Raw genomic sequence first — 20,470 nt, forward strand, 5'->3', positions numbered from 1 at the left:
GATGTAACTATGAAAATGAGTCAAGTGTTGTTGTGATGTGTGTATGCTCCGCTGATCCAGTTCCTTGAGTAAATATTAAATAAAGCAGCTGACAGTGAATGAATTGATCTGGGGACATTTTTTCAGGATGATTGGCTGTTGCTGAAACCCTACTGCTGCTTACATTGTTCTAAGTCCTCATATAAACTGACCATTATCTCCTGTCTCTTTCCCTGCCTCTCCCTCTCCACCTCTTCCTCTGCCACACCTCCTGACCCGCAGAATTGACCAGAAGGTTTCCAACAGTCCGTATGGCTACAAGCTGCAGGAGGCGCAGGCTATCCTCAGCGAGGTCCGCTCCATCAGAGATGCCATCAGCTCTGGGGAGAAGGAGAAACAGGAACTCATGCAGGTAAAAAGACATTTGTATTGAAACCAAAAGTAAAGTCACTCTAAAGGAATATTTCATAGAATGCGGGTGAGATATGAGTCCTCAAACCCGACTAAAAAACCCATAACTCTGTCGAGACTTGTCAGGCTGAGCTTGGTAGCACTCCTCTACTTTGATGATCAGTTCAGAAATATTTTTCTCAACTTTGTTTGTTATTTTAGATGCTTTAACAACCACATATTGTAAGCGATGTAGTTAAGTTCAGTGAAATATAGTGCCATTTGATGAGATCAAAAATCAAAATCAGTGCATTTGGTTTTTATTGTTCTAATAATTAAAACACCTCCCCCCAAAAACAAACAAACAAACAAACACAGACTCAAATAGGAGAGGACATACTGTATCTGTTATGTACATACAAGCTCAGCATTGTTTAAAGGTTGCTGGAGGCAGGATGTTGAGTTGATCAGCTCCAGTATCAACTCTTTGACAAACAAAAGAAGAAGGAAAGATGAGACGGATAATCCAAATACTGACATGTGATGCCAAGTGCCACGTGGATCATGTCAGAAATCACAGCAAGGCTGCATCTTGATCTATATCTTTTCAAACAAATAATAGCATTTATTATTGCTGCAAATGAGAAAATTTGAATTTTGATGACTAGTGTTATTTTCTAATCCAAGCACAAGATGTAGTTGAGTCATTGTCAGCTAGTAAGCAGTGTCTATGGGTTTTTAAGACAGTCAGCAACCAACTTCTTGAACAAGTAACTTTCTGCTGCTCTGTTTTAGAGACAGTTTGGATTGTCGCATGAAAAGTCCACACATCACATTAGTTAACCCTGGAGGAAAGTTGTTCTTTACAAAAAATCTGCTCTTTTCCTAGCAAATGTGAGGTGTGTATCTTCCCTCCAAGGGACGTTGAACTGCATTTACCTCTCATCCCACTTCCAAAAAAGTCCCCAAATCCCTGCAATAGATGGATAGATTAAAATGTGACAAGAACCAGAGTTTTATTTACCCCAAAGAATACTTTGCATTGCATCCTCTTGCAAAGCTCTGAAACGCAGTGATTTATGACAAATAAATATGGACTATTGCCTCATTTCCGCTGCATGGTTCAACTCGATTTGATTCAACTTACTTTTGGTGCCAGGTCCTTTTCTCTACTTCGTTAACCATTTGGGATAGTACCCTCTCAGTGTAGGCGGGATACTGCCATGCTAAACTACCTTGACATCAGCTTCAGCACTACACTTTGTGAATTTCAAAAAATGCAGTTGCTATTATTAACTGTATTCTGGCCATTTAAAAACAGTGGGCAAGTGCAGGATGTCCCGTGTAACATTTGTGATTGTTCTCTCGGACCATCGGTGGTTTGCCTTGTTGGAACTCCACCTTCTTGTATCAGCTCAGCTTGCTTGCCCGAAACAGCACCAAAAAATTACCATGTGGTAATTCAAAAAAGATCGAGCTGAGTAAGGTAAAGCTGTGCCGTGCCATGCAGTAAAATGCAGTATATGAGGCATGGCTGTGAGGCAAGGAGATGAGGGAATCGGATGACTCTCTGGAGAGTCTTTACGTGTGTTAAAACACTTTACATTATATTGCTATGAGGAAAGGGCCAGATGTACTAAAACAGATTTAGTGACTCATAGTAGCTGAGGCTGCAGGGAGGCAGGTGGTGTTTTAGCGTCGCACCTCAGTCGTTGTGATGACAGCCTGTCGAGTTCACTCAGGAGAAGATGAGGGCTGTGTTTGTGGGGATCAGTCTGAGATGAGTTTCCTGGAAAGTGAAAACAATTTTGCTGATGGCAGCGGCATTAATCACCTATGAGGTTTCATTTTCTTTGCAGCTCATGAGGTATAAACTCAGTACCTGTGAGTGGGTAAGAGAATGGGAGTTAGAAGCTGCATCCACAGGCTGTCAGTCTTTATTTCTGTCAGTGCTGATATTTCAGGTGACACTGTATCTCTTAGACACCCCTAGTTTGAGTTTTTAAATAATTGAAGGGTGAGGGCTGCTCCTACTGTAGGTATTATTTAGATTATCAATTTTGTATTTGCAATTCTTGTTTTGCCTATAAAATGTTGCCTAAGATGTTTTGTTCTGTCCAATCAACAGCCCAAGACCCAAAGATATTTCCCAGACAATTTCCAATGATATGAAACCATGAAAAGCAACAATACTGTTTTTTTAGTTCAAGTTCCAGTATGCTTAATTGGCATGAATGACAGTCTCTGTCTCCTCCTCTGCACTCCTGTCTGCCACATACAAAAAGTGTTTCCATCTCCCAACCCTCCTCTGCTTTGCTACCTGTCTTTTATTGTGTGTGACAGCATTGCAGTGCTGTCTTAAATTAATTTTTTCACCATGGCTGCAGTGTGTATTAAAGTTGCATGATGGGACTTGGAGTTCACAGGCTAAAAGTATGAAAGGAGTGGAGGCTAACAAGAAATCAGTTTGATATATACGGTGTTTGGCTCTCATGTAACAGCTGGCAAACAACAGTTGTTTCTTTTTTGCTTTTACACCGTAAAAATAATCATCATATTGCCTCTAGGTTCAATTAGATAGATTAGATATCTAGATTTTTTTTATGTTTTTTAACAGTGCAGATGTTGTTTGATGCTTCAGGTAGGTCTGCACAGCATATTAATCGGTAGGACGTGTGTGTGAAAAAAATGAAAAACATTGAATTTCTTATAAATCTTCTGTTTCCTTTTAAGACTCCTGTTCTAGACAAAAGGCCTTAGCATTGGCAATATTCCAACATACATATAAATTTAAAATGCCAGGTATAATCGGGCAAGTCTGGCTGCGGATTGGTTTGGCTCATATTGGTTTGGAGGTAGAGGGAGGAGAATGTGTTCAATAATACATAATCTGCTCTGTGGACTATTCTCTGCCTCCCTCTTCTCCCATCTCTCCCCTCCCTCCCCCTTACCATCTGCAGCTGACAGCTCAGTCTGTGTGTTTGTGAGATTATCTATTCACATATGTGTGTGTGTCTGTATGGTTGTGTGGCTGTGAGTGGGTTGTTTTTTTTGCACAAGAGTGCTTTTCTTAATGCTTGATTGCTTGAAGTCAGAGAGATGACAACTGAAATGGAGAGAGGCATATTCTTACAAACAGACCTCACTGGCAGCTACAGCTGAAACAAATTGTTGATTAATTGATTAGTCAATTAACATAAAAATAGATCATTTATTAACAGTGTATGTCATGCTCTATACTTGTCTGGCAGAGATCCTTGCAAAATCATTATCATTTTAATATGTTTCATTGAAAACATGAACAATGATGCAAAACAGATTATTTCCTCCTACATGATGAGTTATGTCGTAATTGAACATTAGTCAAAACAATGCAAAAATATATTTTTTCCAAATCTTACAGCCCTAGTTTCAGTCAGTTTTCAAGCAAAAACATTCTCTAATTCCAGCTTCTCAGTTGTGAGAATTTGCAGCTTTTCTTCCCCTCATGTGTTAACAATCTCAGTGTCTTTGGGTCCTGCAGTGTTGCTCAGACATAAACTGATGTGCTGCAGTAAACAAGAGGACCATCCCTTAAATTTATTTTTATGAATTCATCTTGTTTGCAAGCGAGAAGTGATAAATTAAGCCTATCAGCTGCTCCACTGAGAGGAAACTTCTTCCTCTCAACCTGTTTTTGCCAATGTTTTTCTTTACCAGAGCCCTGAGAGAAAATATGGGTCTGATAAGCACGCACTGTATGATATTTGGGGAAATTAAATCTCCTAAATATAAATTCAAACAGTTATCCTTCACTGCCACTCGGGACTTCCATTCTCTATAACAGCCATGTGTAGCTTTATTCTAAAACGCTGTGAAATCAAGAGGGAGGAAGAGACAAAGAAGACAGTCAGTAGAGACACGGCATCGTTAAAAATCTTAAACCCTACCGTTATCGTAGAGGTGGTATGTTATTTTTCTGCCCCATCTGAAGAGCAAAGATAAGGTGCATTCCACAGCAGGCTTCAAAACAAACCGCAGAGTCATATAAGATATTCATCACGGCTATAAAGATGAAAGGATGACTGCGGCAGCCTTCACTGCTGCTGCATCACTGTAACAAATGGGGAACATGCAGCAAACACAGAGGAGGGAGTCTTTTACATTTTAGAGCTTTTGTCATTTTGCAGCTCTGCCCTGTGCAGCAAAGTGCAAAGACCAAAATGTTTGAATCAGATCCAGTAAGCCATATAAGGTGCTATTAAATAGGTTGATGTCCCAGTCCCACTGTATTCATTTCATTCTCATATCACATCTTCATTTAGCTCACTTTACACAGTATATTTTTGTGACCATAACCAGTACTATTTAGCAGCATGTGGCTGCTATTGGATTCATTTTGTGAGTCTGTGTGTGCGTCATCATAGCAAATTGTGGTCCTGGAGATAACTACTGTAGCAAGAAATTAACACAGACGCAGTTTTGAATACTTTGCCAGGTTTTAACAGGTCTGTCTGTGGACAGATTTTGTCAACACCTTAGCATCACAGCCGTGCAAGACGCAGTCACGAAATATTACAGACGTGTAGTTGAGATCAAAATGAAGCCAGAGTTTGAAGGTGCTTGTGGCCGAGCAAGTGCACGGAAGTAGGGGGTAGTCAGTAGGGAAAAGGGTCATTGGCCCTCACTTAACGTCCCTGGCCCGATTTGGTGTCATTGTTCAATCTCATCCCAAGATGGTCTCTAGTTTCCCCTGTCCTTAATCATATCCTGATTTAATTCATTGTGGAGTTTTTAGCTGCTGTCTCCCAGTTTCTCCCTGCAGATCAATCATGTTTTCATTCATTCAATCTCCAGAAACTGGCGGTGTTGAAGGACAGTTTCCAGCTGGACTCGGGCTCCCAGCAGGAACTATGGGGAAGCAGTCCCTCGCTTGCTAACTCGGAGCTCTCCATCCCTCGGCTCTACTCTGATGCCGGCTCACAGACTGACATCCCCGCTGAGGTGAGTACTAGGCAGGGTTTTCACTTCGGAGAAAAGTGACAACATTAGAAAAGGCCACACAGAGCCCTAGTCTGGCTCAAAAATGGCAACAGCATCAAAAGTCTTCTTCGTGCAAGCTGTAATCAGTCAGCAGACATTACTTATGTAAGATTTTAAATGCAGGAAGACTTGCAATTAGGTTGCAACACAATGATGTATGGGTACATTTACTTAAGTCTGGGATCAGACCTTTGGTTAATAAATTGATGTGTGTCAATGTCCAGTCATTGTGTTAATATTCTGTTTGTATCTAGTTCATGACCAGCACCAACAAACTGGCAGAGAAGGTTCGTCTGAGTCTGAAGTACGAGGAGGCCAAGAGAAGGTAGACATTATTTTGTCTGGATAGAGGAAAGTGTGTGTGGAGTCCTGCATTTTACTGTTTACAGTTTGTGTGCTTTTAAAATGAAACTTGTATGATCCATATCTGTTGTTTAGTCTTGTGTGGATATGCTATTTGAAGATCTTCAAAAGTCAGATTAAATTTTGTTTTCATACCAGTTGACTCATTTTCTGTCAAGCTCCTTAACTTTTATATGTAAATATAACATAGCCTTGTTTGATTTGCTTGTTAAGGTTTTACAGCATTTTTACCGTCTTTTAGGAAAAAGGGGTTAAGCACAAAAGTCTTATTATTTAATAGTAAATATTAAAATTTGATCTACTTCTTGTCTGGAAAGCTTGTTGATAGCTTGAATATTTAAGTTTAATTCAAATTGAGTTGGGTATAGAAGAGTGAAGAGAAAAGGAAATTCTTGATTAGTCTGAATTCATTCACTAATTTCACTTCTGCTCACCACTTCTATCCTGCACCTTCTCTCCTTTCACCTCGCTCTCCCAGGATCGCCACCATCGAGGTGCAGATCGCCAAACTGGACAGCGAGGCTTGGCCGGGACTGCTGGACCCGGAGCGAGACCGCCTCATCCTCATTAATGAGAAGGAGGAGCTGCTGAAGGAGCTGCAGTACGTCAGCCCTCGCCAACGCCTGCAGCCAAACGATGCCGAGAAGCTGGAGTCCGAGAAGAAACGTCTGGAGAGAGACCTGCAGGCCGCCAGGGACAACCAGAGCAAAGCACTGACTGAGAGGTGGGCAGAGGGGTCGCTGGACACCCACAGTATTACACAAGTTTTTTAAACATGAAATAAATCAGATGAATTACTTTAATGAGAGCATAGCTGACATTAGCAGACACTAAAAACCAATAACGGAACAGTGCCCCTGCTACATGTGGAGAGAAAAACAGCGTCATAGAGGAGATGTTAGAGCAGGTGATGACAGCAGTGTCATGTCTGTTACTGAGGTCTTTATTGTCTCATCTGCTGATGAAATGACTGACCTACTGTGTGACTCCTGTGGCCTTTAGAGATGTCAAACCCCTGTGATAATTATTAAGAGATGAGCCTGACTCTCCTCTCCTCTCCTCTCCTCTCCTCTCCTCTCCTCTCCTCTCCTCTCCTCTCCTCTCCTCTCCTCTCCTCTCCTCTCCTCTCCTCTCCTCTCCTCTCCTCTCCTCTCCTCTCCTCTATTCTCTTCTCTTCTCTTCTCCTCTCCAGTTTTGCATCACTTTCTCTTTTCTTAAATAGCAGCAGGCAACAAACCAGAACCACAAAGTTCCTGTATTTCTCCTTCTCCCTCCCCCTCTCTCCCCCTCTCTCCCCCTCCCTCCCCCTCTCTCCCGCTCTCTCCCCCTCTAACAGGACTCTTGTTGTTCAGTGTTCAGGTCAGACTCTACCTGAGCTCAGTCTCTCTTTGTGTCTCGTCTCCTGTTCCTGTAACCTGAGAGGCTGCAGAGCCTGGTCACAAAAGGAACCTCTTGTAGTCCACCTACGCACCTGTACACACACACAGATACACACACATAAACTGACACATGAAATATGCACACACTCATCTATTCAGTGTCTGCAGGTTGTGAAGATGTCAAATTCACTGAATCAGGGAGTTTTAGCACAGCAAAGACTTTTTCATCTTGGACGTTTTAAAGACTCCACACGCCCACTCAGGTATTATCAATTAGACCTCTACTCAAGTTGGGCATAGCTTTGCAGGGTATTGTGTGGTCGATCATAAAGAGAATGTCAAAATAGTAAGTCATCCTTTTCTAAAATACATAGCAAAGCTAACAGAAGAGAAGGGCAGATTTCTGTAATGCTCAGTCAAAAAAACATCCACACTGCTCTAATCAGAGTGAAAATGAAGTGGTAATCCTTGTGTGGGTGTGTTAGACCTTTAAAACTGCTGCTGTCTGCTAGTAAAAGTATGTTATTATGACAGGAAAAAAATATTGTAATAACAAGAAACTCACTAAATAATGTGACGCTGATCCATTTTTCGTACCCTATCGGCATCGATACCAGCACATGTATCTGTTTTGATGATGATGTTCCATCATGAGATCAATGCTGATACAGATTTAGCTTGAAACCACTTTCAATATATTACATATATTGAGATACAGACCTAAGACCTGTGGGACACTAGGCGTCTCAGTTAGACTGAATATAATTTCTATCCTGTTCCCACTAGGACTCCTGGTCTGTCAATTACAATGAACATGGTGGAATCTAGTTTCTATATTATTCTGTTATTTAAGTTTTCTTTCATATTGCTGAAATAAAACACAACTTAAAACATATAATATTTTCATTTAAATCAGGAACTATCAGATCAGAGTTAACAAACATAGGAATCTGACGAGACATTTGATGACCGCTTTTGGTACTTTTCAATATGTTGTGCTACAGACACATTTCAGTCAGTATAGCATTAAGGTTTATTGCCCAGCACACACAAAGACATACAGTATGTACAGTATATAAGTAAAAAACACAGTCACAAAATCATGTTAATGTTCACCATAAACATGTCCTTGTACTTCTATCTTTGTGAGGGCCCTTATTTAACCCATTGAAGCCTGGAAAGTGGATACGTCGTTTTGTAGTATTTGTATAAGCTCTTAAATACTTTTTGAATTTTATTTCTATCTGCTATAGAGGCTGAAAAATCTATTATTTAGTAGAATCGTTGACACTTCTGTTGAATTTCCGGAAAAACTTCAGGTTTTAGGGGCTTATTTTAAAATCGCCCAGAGGTTTTACAGGCAGTTTTAGGCGTCAATGGGTTAAATAGTGAATTCCCTAGCCCCTTACCCTAATCCTTAACCTAACCTTTACCATCACAAATAAATGCCCAACCCTAACCCGAACATAAACCTAATTGTAACCTTAACCCTGAGTCTGAGGGTTAAAGTCTGGACTCTCAAACAAGCCTTAAAAGAAGTGAGGAATGGCCAAAATGTCCTCAATTCACAAAAATGTCCTCATTCTGTTGGTTCAAAACGTGTTCCGGTCCTCACTATATAGGAAGTACAAGCACACAGACACACAGACACACAGACACACACACACACACACACACACACACACACACTTCCACACACCAACACCAGCAGCAATCTGTAACCTGATCAAAGACTTCCCCTCTTTGGCCTGTTTCCACTCAAAGCATGGATCATAGTAACAACTGTTAATGGGCTGGTTTCCTCCAAACAAAGCTCATTCAAACGAATGACACCGCTGTCACCTGGACACAAAGCAGCCGCTCACAATACCCAAACACATCACCGCCGTCATGTCATATTTGTTAACGTTGTTCAAGTGCTCACACCTCCAGCACTAGCAGAGAGGGAGAATTGTGTTTAGTTTGTTATTTTCCTCAATGTGAAGGTGACTTATGTTCAGCCTGATAGCAGCTGCTGGATTTTTTAAATTCTACTTATTAATTTCTGTAAGAGGATTGAATTGGTTAGATTAAGATATATCTTTACACCTACAGTCTGGAGTTGACTGGAAAAAAACCTAAACACAGTTTTTTGTTTACTTCTTTGTTTATTTTTTATTATATAAAATCAAGTATTTTTTTGTCATTTCAGGCTGCGACTTCACTGCAAGAGGAACAAACTGGTCAGAGAGCTGGAGGAGATGGTTCGGCTGGCCACATCACTACATACTCAACTCAAAAGGTTTGTTCATCTCATTTCTGCTAAGGATAATTCATTGTAGTATTGTCCATCATTTCTATCATTTATAATAACATTGTAGTCACTTATCTTCAGTGAAGTATAGACAGTTTATTAAGAAAAATGTGGTTGCAAAGGCAAACACTAAAAGTTTGCTGCATGTCCCAGATTCTTCACATTTCTCTCAGAGATCTGGCTTTATTACACTGACATCTGTTTTCTACGCAGCCGTTTATTTCATTTATCATTTCTTTAGTTTAACATATCTCTTAAAAGATCGTCGACCCTCAGATGATTCACTGAAAAAGGATAATTTAGTTATTAGATTCAAAGCAGGCGGTCAAAGAGAGCAGAGCTTTGATGTGAAGAGGAAGATGGGAAATCTGGCATGATGGAAATATTTAACCTTTAATGAGCAAACATTTGCAGAAGATGAAAGCCATTTTGTTCCCCTCATCTTTTTGATTCAGACGTGATCTTGCCACAAATCAAATTTTCAAGCTCAACCCAGAAATTAAGTATTGCTAGATGACGCAAGGCAGCAGCAAGAGCCGTACGTGTTTCACAATCATTTGAAATTGAACAGTCTTGGATTTTAACTTCAACAGTGATCATCTAGAAGCATGACAGCGTCAGTTCTATCTGTCTCCTCTTCAGGCTAGTTTCTCTCCATCTCTCTGTTCATATGCTCTTCTCACGTCTTGTTCATCCTGTCTGTCCTCCTGGTTTAATGGACATCAAAAGTCTTCCCGGTGGACAGGAACTGTTCTTTTTCTGCGCTAACGAGCCTCCCAGCTTTAATTAGAGAGCTGTTCGTGCAGAGCTACAGGAGGGTTGAGGGGAGGAAAGGAAATGAGAGGACTGACAGAGCGGTAAAAGAAAATGACTCTACTACTGAAAGTACACCCTCATGTCCAATATTAAAGGTGTATTTTAGATCCTCAATGTGGTTCGAAGCTTTTAAACGACGATGAACATCTCACCTGCTTGGGTGGAAAGTATGGGAAAGTTAATTTATACAGCACATTTTCCACATAAAATGTACTCGATGTGCTTTACAGAATGCATAAAACATACTTAATAAGAAAGCATAACAAAAAAACAAGTAAAATGACTAGAACTCCGGCAAAAATCTGTTTATCACTAGATTCATAAGGTGATTTACAGTAAGGTGTGTGGAAATTATTTTGAGAGAAATTAGTTATAAGAATGATATAATAATACGTAGTTATAATAAGAGTGAACAGGCAAGGAGGGTAGAGGAGAGAAAGGGAAATGGAAAGGAGGGTAAAATATGAGATGAGACAAAATAAAAGTAGGAAGCAGAGTCTGTGTAGAAGACAGAAGTGTGCCTGCAGTGTTGCTTCCAGCTCCAAACACCATGGAGCTTTTTTCTTTTTTTATCTTAATTGTTTCTCTCCTCTTCTTGCCTAAGACTCACTGTCACTGTTTCTTCTCCACCTCAGCTGCCTTCTCACAAACCTCTTCTGTTCTCTCTTCTTTTCTCTTACCATTTTATTTCAGCGACTTTCCCAGAAATAATAAAATATGCAGTTTCTAAAAGCCATAAAATGAATTAGTTTTTTGTCCATTTAAGCAGATGCTTATTAAAACAAGTTACAACAGCAGAAACAAGCTGGTTACAAATAACTTTTGAAAACTTGCAGATCATCAATGATTCCTCAGAGTAATAAAGGAAGCCATTAACTACAACACCTTAGGGTTTGTATTTAAATAAAGTACATCGGAGGGCTTGTTTAAAGATATCACAAGAACAAAGGGCGATTGTCAAGGATTCAATGCTGGCTCTAAATGGTGGCAGTTTAGGGATCCTCTGAACATTTCTGAACAAGCTCTGTTTACAAGCAAGCTGTTATAAAGAGGTGCAGGGGTCAACACCTTATATTTTGTGTAAAAACACATTTGTGTTTGTACCATTTTAAGTTGCTCAATAAAACTTAAAAATGATTTAGGCTTTAACAGTATCTGCAGGTCTTGCAAAGTCTTAATAAGTGTTGAAGTTAATCACAGCAAAAAAACTATTTTAGTCTTTCCTGCTGTAGTAAGTATTAAAGTTATTAAATGTTTTTGTGTCTGGTTGTGGACTGTCAAGAGACATTATGCACCTATAAACTAACCACTAACCATTTCTAATGCTTTTATCAGTGTAGAGCAAGTTTTTACCACTGTCAATAAAGTTATGTTGTGGTTCGGTTCATTTGTTGGTTGATTTTCCTTTCAGCAGGATTACGGAAAAACTACTGACCCAACTTCCATGAAACTGGAATGGTGTAGCATGGGCCAAGGGAGAACCAATTTGATTTTGAGTGTCCTTCTATACATAGAACATATTCTATAAAAATTATTCTGTGCATCACAGCTTTTTTTCTTGCCACTATCTGACGGATTGACAACTTGAACAGCCCCTTGTAGCATTATTTGATAACAATAGATTAGAAACAGAAGAAATCCTTAAATAACTTGCTGATTTGTCGTCTTGGATTCTAACTCTGTTTCTCTCCTGCAGCCTGTCGGCCAGCACTCTGTCCTGTTCGTCCGGCAGCAGTCGCGGCTCTCTAACGTCCAGCCGCGGCTCCTTGGCCACCACCTCCAGCCTGGGCTCCACCTCCTCCCTCAGCTTCACTGACATCTACCTGGAGCAGCCGGAGCTGGCCGACCCGGACTTCCAAAACAAGCTGGACAGCCTCCTGCAGGAGGGCGGCCAGGGAGGCTACCGCCCCTCCAGTTCCATCACCACAATACATGAACACGAAGTGGTGACGGGCTCTGGGAGGAGGGACGCTGGGAAGCCTGAGGGCAAGGCAGGCGGGGTGGGAGGAGACGCAGGGTGTTCTGCTGGAGGAGGTGCAGGAGGAGGCGTCGGGTCGGAGTTGGGATCATCCAGGATCCAGGCGCTGAGACTCTCTGAAACCCCACGCTCCATGAGCTCTTTATCTCCACGCTCGTCTCTTTCCTCACTGTCTCCGCCGTGCTCGCCGCTGGTCACAGACACTAGTTTCCTTTCTGGAGAGACATTCGCAGGCCAGACGGGGCCAAGCGGGTTAAGTCTGGATGTAGAGCTCCACAGCAGGCTAGCAGAACTGGAGCTCAGCCTAGACTCTCAGGAGCAAAGGCAGGAGGAGCACGGGAGTCCAGGGGGGCTGGAGAAGCAGAACCACAACACAGCGCTGGATGAGGAGGTCAAAGGTAGGCAGAAACTTTTGTTTCTTTAGTCTGTCTTCTGCTTCCAACAGTTAAAGTTCCAGTTCATCCCAAAGGTGTGTGATGAGGTCTGTGATCGGAGCATGCCAGTCAAGCTCTTCCACCCCAAACTGTGCAAAGCCTTTCTTAGTGGGGCTGGCTTTGTGCACGGGGGCATTGTGATGTTGAAACAGGGATGGGACAAACACAAACTGTTGATACAAAGTTAGAAGCACACTTTAGTCTAGAATACCTTTGTATGCATTAAAAGTTACTTTCATTGTAAACAAAGTTCATGAAAAAGTCAGAAAACCCCCAATTACACAATAGTTTGTGGGACAGGTTGTAGTGTTTTTTTTTAGAGTGAAAAGATTTCCAACCAAACGACATTACTATACAGTGTGACTAGTCACTAAACCTGTGAGGTTTCTATTCTCAAAGCAATCATGCCACATCTCTACGGCAATAAAACTGCTTGCATAATATCTCAGCAGGGCTGCAGGATAACGACTCAAATGATAATCCCACTTAATAGCATGAGAATGATAATCGTGATGAATTATCTGCAATTACATGAGCACCAATAAGAGGTAGCGAGAGAGAGGAGACGACAGAGATGCTGGTGATGTAACACCTTTATCTCTGTTACACTAGACATCATAGAAAACACTCCAACTTCATTGGAAAGAGGGATACCAGGAATCCTCCTCTTCTTCACTGTGTGTGTGTTGGGAAATGTAATACTGTGTGTGAAACCTGAATGCTGGTGGGAGCAATGGAGAGAGAGGAGGTGAAGGTTAGGCGGGTGTTGGATTACAGCTGCTGGGTCGACTGTGTGTGCATGTGGTGTTTGAACTCCTGTTTTTGATGTATTTCTTGGGGATTCTACATTTTTATTCACCTGTCTATGTTATTGTAAGGTATTTTGTTATTAAGGACTATATCATAATCAATGTATCGTTAGTAGATAGAGGTAGAATTTTTTAGTTGAACTGATTTCAGCGTGAAATAGAAATTTATTTCATTAGTAGATGGACAAAAAAATAATAGTTTTGATAATAATTTTAATTTATTAGGCAATAAATAAGTTTGAAAATTTTCAGATTACAACAAAAAGATTGACTATGAAGAACATGATAAACTGAAGGAAACAGTATGAGGCACATTTAACTGTTGAGCAAAAAAACAAACAAACAGCTCCTTATGTTTTCTAAGCAGAATAATGGGTGTTTATATGGTTTGGTCATCTGATCATATCAAAAAGTTTACATTACAGTGAATCTAAAAATGATGGTCAGATTTGAATGTAATGCCTCCATGAGCTGTGTGTCACACCCACTGCATGTTGCAACTGAAATGAAAGAAAGCTGAATTGTAGCAAGGGTCAGTTGAAGTTTGAACTGGGCTTTTGAGCCCGCTGCAGCTAAACCTGACTCAGGTTCTTGTTGCAGCTTCAGGTGAAAGGTGGACGTGGTGTCTGGTTTCCTGTTCACTCTCCATTGCTGCTGCCAGGGCTGAACATCTATACAGGCTATCTATCTAACTCTATACAGGCAGTCCAGTAAGGCTGTGATCAGATCAACAGAAGTCAGAGCCCTCATTTTCCTCATTGAGACCACTATGTTGGCAGCTATTGTGACATCATCCAGTAATGCACTACATTGGCCAATCAAGTGTGTGCACATTTCAGATAGATTGCTGCTTTTTGTGTTTGAATTTGAGCTTTCAGTGAGATATACTTGACTAGAGTCTGCCACTTCCACAAATGCTGAGTGTGTGTTGGTTCCACTGTAGACTTTAACAAAGCCACAATAACCTAATAACATGTCATAGCACAAAACAAACCTATTATGGTTGTGAGTTGTTGACAGAGGGTTTGATCAGTATCAGTGATTCAGCAAGTCCTCTGTTCTGAAGTGCTGAGTTTAATCTGTTTTGGTCCAAATCTCTTTCTATCCTTTGATCTACTCTCCTGTCCTCTGCTCTTCATTGACCTGCCTTCATGTCAAACTACATGTGTCTTTCTCGTTTTATGTCTTTGATTTTATTTGTGGGGGGTTTTCCAGTCCAGAGAGTCACTAGCAGAGTAGTATAAGTAGTCTATCACTGATATGATACTGTATGAAATGAAGTAATCGAGACATAGGGATGCTTTCTACCACTGCTATGTGACATTGTAATTGCAGTGAAATTAACCCTTTCAGGCCAAGGTAATCTTAGTGCTGTGTGTGTGTGTGTGTGTGTGTGTGTGTGTGTGTGTGTGTGTGTGTTTGTGTGTCTCTGTGTGTGTCTGTGTCTGTTTGCATTTTCTATTGAGGTTTTTGCTTACCTGAAGCTTCAATATGTCTGTAGTCATACTTTATTACATCATCACCTTAAAAATATGAAAAAGCAAATCCTCGGACAAAATCCTCAATTTGAATGTAGTGAGTTAAATTAGTTTGTCTTTTCTATTATTCTGATGTAGTAAACATATAACTTGCATGACTGATCAGCTGTTTCCGATATCAGTGTCTTCCCTGGTATTATATTAATTTATCTATGTCCCAGGACAGCATTAAATATATGCAGTACTAGCTGAAACAAATTCATGAAGACCTCTTTCCATTTACCTATCGTAGAAGGGTTGCCACAGAGATTTGCTTCTGGTTCACAACCTCTACCTTTTCAACTTTGTTCACTGCCAGATTACAGTCATGCAAAGTTTGCATAGAATATGCTTAACAGTTGAATAGAAACACAGCTAATTTTTCTTTAAGTCTTTTATACTGCCTGACTTGTGACGGACAAGAGGAAATAGTACATTTGTTGAGGACTATTTTCATGGTGAAATAATACATACTTAGTTCTCTGAGGCAGCAGGTTAGTGTATGTTATTGGAGCCGAAATAAACAAGACAGTGTGTATCCATGGTGCATTCAACAGTTTTTGGGAAGCAGTGAAGGGCTATGGCACAGAGGAATGAGATATATTGGGTTTAAGATACACATACCAATTCATTGTTGTGTTTTTGGTCTTTTTTATATTTTGACAATAAGGTAAATATATAATCTTACCAGACTTATCTTTAAAAGCCACATCTACAGAGTAAAAATCATTTGTAAAATTAGTGATATCTTCACCTTGTTATTCTCCTGTTGTCTTCAGACTCCACTCCCCAGCTGCGGGGGACGGTGGCGGGGCCAAAGAAGATGGGTGTAACCTCAGCAGTCTCTGACGAGTCGGTGGCTGGTGATAGCGGTGTGTACGAGCCTTCAGAGCGCAGGTATGAAGACCTTTTATCTACAGTTCATTATGTAAGATGAACATCCAGGATGGTGGCTTTTGATCGGGCCTGTAAATGACATATTTGCACTTATTGACCTTTTTTATATATTTATGAAAAATGTAACTTATGTCTTTACACTTTACACGTTTATTGCACTTGAAAAAGTTTTTTTAACACAGATTTTTTGATAACTTTTTGTTAAATTGGACACATTATCTTGTTGAACAGTATTTCCAAGTGGAAAACTTGTATCACCATACCTTTATGGTGTCATTACATCGCTATTACATAGCATGAAAATTTGTGTTTGCTTGATTCATTACTCAGTTGTATGTCTGTGTCATTGTGTTTCCTCCAGGCCGGGCCTCCCTGCAGACCTCCTCCTGGGCTCTTATGAGGAGAGGTTGGCGCTCGGCTGCTCTCAAGTGCAGCTCGGCTTCCGCTACGAGTCCAGAGACCAGCGCTTCACTATCTACGTCATGCAGCTATCCAACTGCAGTGCCCTCTGTCTGCCAGCTGACCAGAAAATGTACGTCCTTTCACTTAGGTTCATATGGTAATAATTTAGGTGAAAATGTACAAAAAAGTGTAAAACAACAAAAACTGTCTGTTTGAAAAAGAAACAGAAACCTCATATCAATAAACAGTTTATATATGTGTAGATCAAACACAAGACAAGAGACAGATACAATCAATAAAGCATGTGTGGATAAGACGGAGACAGGTAGATTAAAGAGTGTTTACTTTTTCCTCAGGCGTGTCCTGTTTGTTGCGTGCAGCCAGGCGTGTGTAATGCCTCTGTTTGCTCATGCACATGTGGGTGTGAGGGGTTTTTGGTATGTGTACATTGGAAGAAGTGATGCTTAGGCAAACTAATAGCAAAAAAAAAGATACAAATGATAACCAAGTCATTATAGTCAGCACTACTAAAGATGACATCTCATTTAATACAAATTTGATACTTTTCTAGTAAGGGTTTTGACAAAAACTGTGTCAGTTTGTAATCACATTAGACTTCAATCTGACAAAATGCCCCACACTCTTCACCTGAAAGAGATCTGATCAGAGAGAGAGAGAGAGAGAGAGAGAGAGAGAGAGAGAGACCCAACCAGTAAAAACTTAATATCGAGGGACTGTATTCTACTACTTTGGAACAAATAAATCAACTTAATTATCTATTAATTACTTTTTGAAAGTGTCATCCAATTGGATGAATTTTAACTTTTAATTTTGGAAATTTGTAGGAATGTGTGTGATGGTTTGTATGTTCTTTTCTGTGACTTGTTGTATATCTTACATCCTCTGCTGTACATCATACATAATCTTAATCTCACCGAGACTTCCTAAATTAGGAAAAATCAATGTTCTGCCAAGAAAAGTCTGATTAAAGACGTTTACCCTTCACTATGCCACTTATTTAAAGCAACAGTAAAGCAGCAGGCATAAACACTACACATAAAACAGTGTCATGGTGAAACTTGTGCCTCTCTCCTGCAGGTATGTGCGTTCGGCTGTGCTGCCCTGTGTGGAGGCCACCCGCTGCCTCTTCCGAACACGTGGCTCTCTGCCTCAGGATGTCGTAGAGGTCAATGAGGTGTTCAGCATGCAAATATCCCACAGTGCATTGCGGCAGAAGACACTGAGGGTTGACATCTGCAACACAAGCAAGTCGGGTCATGAAGAATGTCTGGTTAGTAGCACTCTCTTTTCTGGTCTTACATCTTGAACATGTAGTACTTGTTCAATGTTGTTTTTTCCTGTTGCAAACACTCAAAGACACCAAAATGTGGAGAATGACTTGCACTGCTCCAGATGTTTCTGTCTTCTGTAAGTTTAAAATCTCACCCCTCATCCAGGCGGGAGCCCAGATCAGCCTGGCTGATGTCAGCTGTTCGGAGGAGAGATGCACCAAGTGGTACAACCTGCTGAGTCGCACCTACATGGCTGAGATCAAGAACAAGGACAAAGAGGGCAGAGCAGCTGGCGTCTCAGACAAGGTGCAGAGGGGAGACACTGTCACCCAGTGGACTGTTGGTTCACATATGAAGCGAAACTTACTTTGACTTTCTGAGTGTCATCCAAAAGTGGAAGTTAGCATTCAATGAAGCTCAGAAACTATTTGAGAATAGCTTAAAAAAAGTGTACAGTAAGCTTTCTACTGCTTATTATTAGTGAGTCCAGTTTCCCCATTTATGAAACCATTTATGAAACCACAACATTTAAAAATTTGATTCATTTTTCTCTATTTATTATCTGCTTTTGCAAATATTGACTTAGAGCTTTATTGTTAAAATTGAAGCTGACTGAATGGAAGCTTTTCCCTCTGTGCTAAGATGAGCAGTTGTACAGGATTTAAGATGGGTAAAGACTTAAATAGTAAATGTGATTTAAAAAAAAAAATGTTATTGCCCCCATAGACTAGTGTCACATGTCTGAAAATGTCAGTTTGAACACATTTTTGGGTTGAAGGAAGTGATTTGGCTGCAGAGAAGCCTTTTTTTACAGAGTTTGAAAAGTTTTAAAAAAGTAGTAGAAAATGCAGAAAAGGTTAAACAAAGGCAGCTATAGTGCCAATAACACACTGTGTTCTGATTTTCAGACTCACGTATCCAGTAGTGACAGAGTTGGGGTTCCTGAGGACAATGAGTGGTGAGAGTTTCTCCTTTCCTTCATCTTTTTCCTTTATTTATTCCCTCCTTTACTTCTTTTTTTTTTTTTTACCTTATTTTTATTCTGTTCGACTGTAACAATATTTCTTGATTTCTTTAACCATCAATTTCTAGATGTAAGAGATCAATGCACAACATGTTAATGATAATTTTAGTGCACAGCCTAACTGCATTTAGAATGTAGCTAAGCTAACAGCGTAGAAGACTCAGTACAGCTCTGTTTGAAACAGCTAATGAGATGCTCATTATGGCTGTTAACTTAAAACTCTGGTTTTTACGCTGAAAAATGATCTGTACCACTTCACTGAGCTTAACTCAAGCAGTCAGTCTTACCATGTGAGTGTTTGTGAAACACACACACACACACACACACACACACACACACACAGAATGTTACCTGGCAGGTTCAGTCTGTAAATATAGCTGCTTGAATTTCAAAAACACCTCTCCCTCTTTTGATTGACACCTGCACCTTTTCTCCTCCCACTGTCCTACGACAATCACCAGGGCTCCTGAGGTCATGGTGCCCTCAAAACACAGACACACACACACACACACACACACACACACACACACACACACACACACCACACCACACACCACTGTCTTTTGTGGGAAGGAAGGAATTAGACCACCTAGTATTTCAGTTGAATCATCCCCAAATTTTGTAGAATTCTTTACAACCTATTTTATATTTGGCTTTTAGACATTCAGCTTTTAACAGACTGTACAGTGACTCAGTGTGCAACAAGCTTCAGTAACAGCACCACCCGCTCATCACAACCATTACAAACCACAGGTAGCTACAAGGTCAAGGCAACAGTTGGTACTGAGAAAGCACTGATGGGAACGAAGGCCTTAGTTTATCCTATCCTCTATTCTAATTGGTCAGTGTTGTTAATTTGTCAGGCATGGCGACTCTCTGGACATGTCTGATGATGAAGAAGGAAATGGCATGGAGGGGGTGGGGCCTCTGGAGGAAGAGGACGAGTTCTATCCTGACAGCAGCCAATGGGAAGCAGAGGAGGAGGAAGAGGAGGAGAAGATGATGAAACCTCCTCCTCCTCCTCCTCCGACTACAGCATCAGCAATCATCACAGAAAAGGTAACTTATGTGATTTTCTGCTGATAATTTAACTTAAATCTAGGCATTAAATGGTCTTTGACTTTTTTTAAAAAGCATTTTCTTTCTAAACTGAGGTTTATGAATCTTAAAAATTGTTTTTTGGATGTTTTAATCTGTCCTCGAATAGGTGGAGCTCCTAAAAGCTCCTTAACTCAACTTAAAAAATGTTTAGGCTGTATTCTACTGACTAGTCTCTGTCTTCTTCTGATCTTTGTGTACTCGTTGTCCAGGTGAACAAGGAAACGAGTATGGACAACTTGTTGCCGTCCCACCACTGTTCAGTGGTTCGACCCAAGGAACGCCGCCCGGACGTCCACCAACAGAACCCTTTCATGCGGGGGAACACCATCATCCGCTCCAAGACCTTCTCCCCCGGACCTCAGAGCCAGTACATCTGCAGGGTAACTGAAAGTCTGCAGCACAAATACCACAATGCAATACATATATCAGCATATCACAGAGAAACAGACCTTTAACTCTCTGTCCCCCCAGAAATTTGTCAAATGGACGGTGGCTTTCACAAATTCACAAATTAATATTTCTCTCTGCTGTTTCTGTCTTTGTAGATTAACCGCAGTGACAGCGACAGCTCCACCCTTTCCAAGAAGTCTCCATTTGTCCGAAACGCCTCAGAGAGACGCAGTATGCGTATGAAGAAGGTAGAAACTTACTCACCTGTCTCCTAATGCATGCGACTACACAATTTTTGTATTTCAAGATGGTCACTGTATCAGACTAGACCAGGGTAGGTTGTACATGTCCTCAAACATTAACGCAATGTGTAAATTTGCTATG

General features: G+C 40.7%; 1 protein-coding gene across 1 annotated transcript in view; it reads left to right on the forward strand.

Moving 5' to 3' along the window:
• wwc1 (WW and C2 domain containing 1) overlaps positions 1–20,470 on the forward strand; it is a 53,227-nt gene that overhangs the window by 25,694 nt on the left and 7,063 nt on the right. Inside the window, exons 6-19 of the mRNA XM_059351201.1 lie at positions 262–391; positions 5,206–5,352; positions 5,646–5,716; positions 6,233–6,478; positions 9,325–9,414; positions 11,939–12,618; positions 15,760–15,877; positions 16,239–16,409; positions 17,378–17,570; positions 17,737–17,877; positions 18,480–18,529; positions 19,459–19,654; positions 19,906–20,076; positions 20,242–20,334. Of these exons, the coding sequence (XP_059207184.1) occupies positions 262–391; positions 5,206–5,352; positions 5,646–5,716; positions 6,233–6,478; positions 9,325–9,414; positions 11,939–12,618; positions 15,760–15,877; positions 16,239–16,409; positions 17,378–17,570; positions 17,737–17,877; positions 18,480–18,529; positions 19,459–19,654; positions 19,906–20,076; positions 20,242–20,334 (2,497 nt within the window). The remainder of the gene's footprint in view (positions 1–261; positions 392–5,205; positions 5,353–5,645; positions 5,717–6,232; positions 6,479–9,324; positions 9,415–11,938; positions 12,619–15,759; positions 15,878–16,238; positions 16,410–17,377; positions 17,571–17,736; positions 17,878–18,479; positions 18,530–19,458; positions 19,655–19,905; positions 20,077–20,241; positions 20,335–20,470) is intronic.

The sequence above is a fragment of the Centropristis striata genome, chromosome 15 (assembly GCF_030273125.1).
Source record: "Centropristis striata isolate RG_2023a ecotype Rhode Island chromosome 15, C.striata_1.0, whole genome shotgun sequence".
NCBI classification, from domain to species: Eukaryota; Metazoa; Chordata; class Actinopteri; order Perciformes; family Serranidae; genus Centropristis; species Centropristis striata.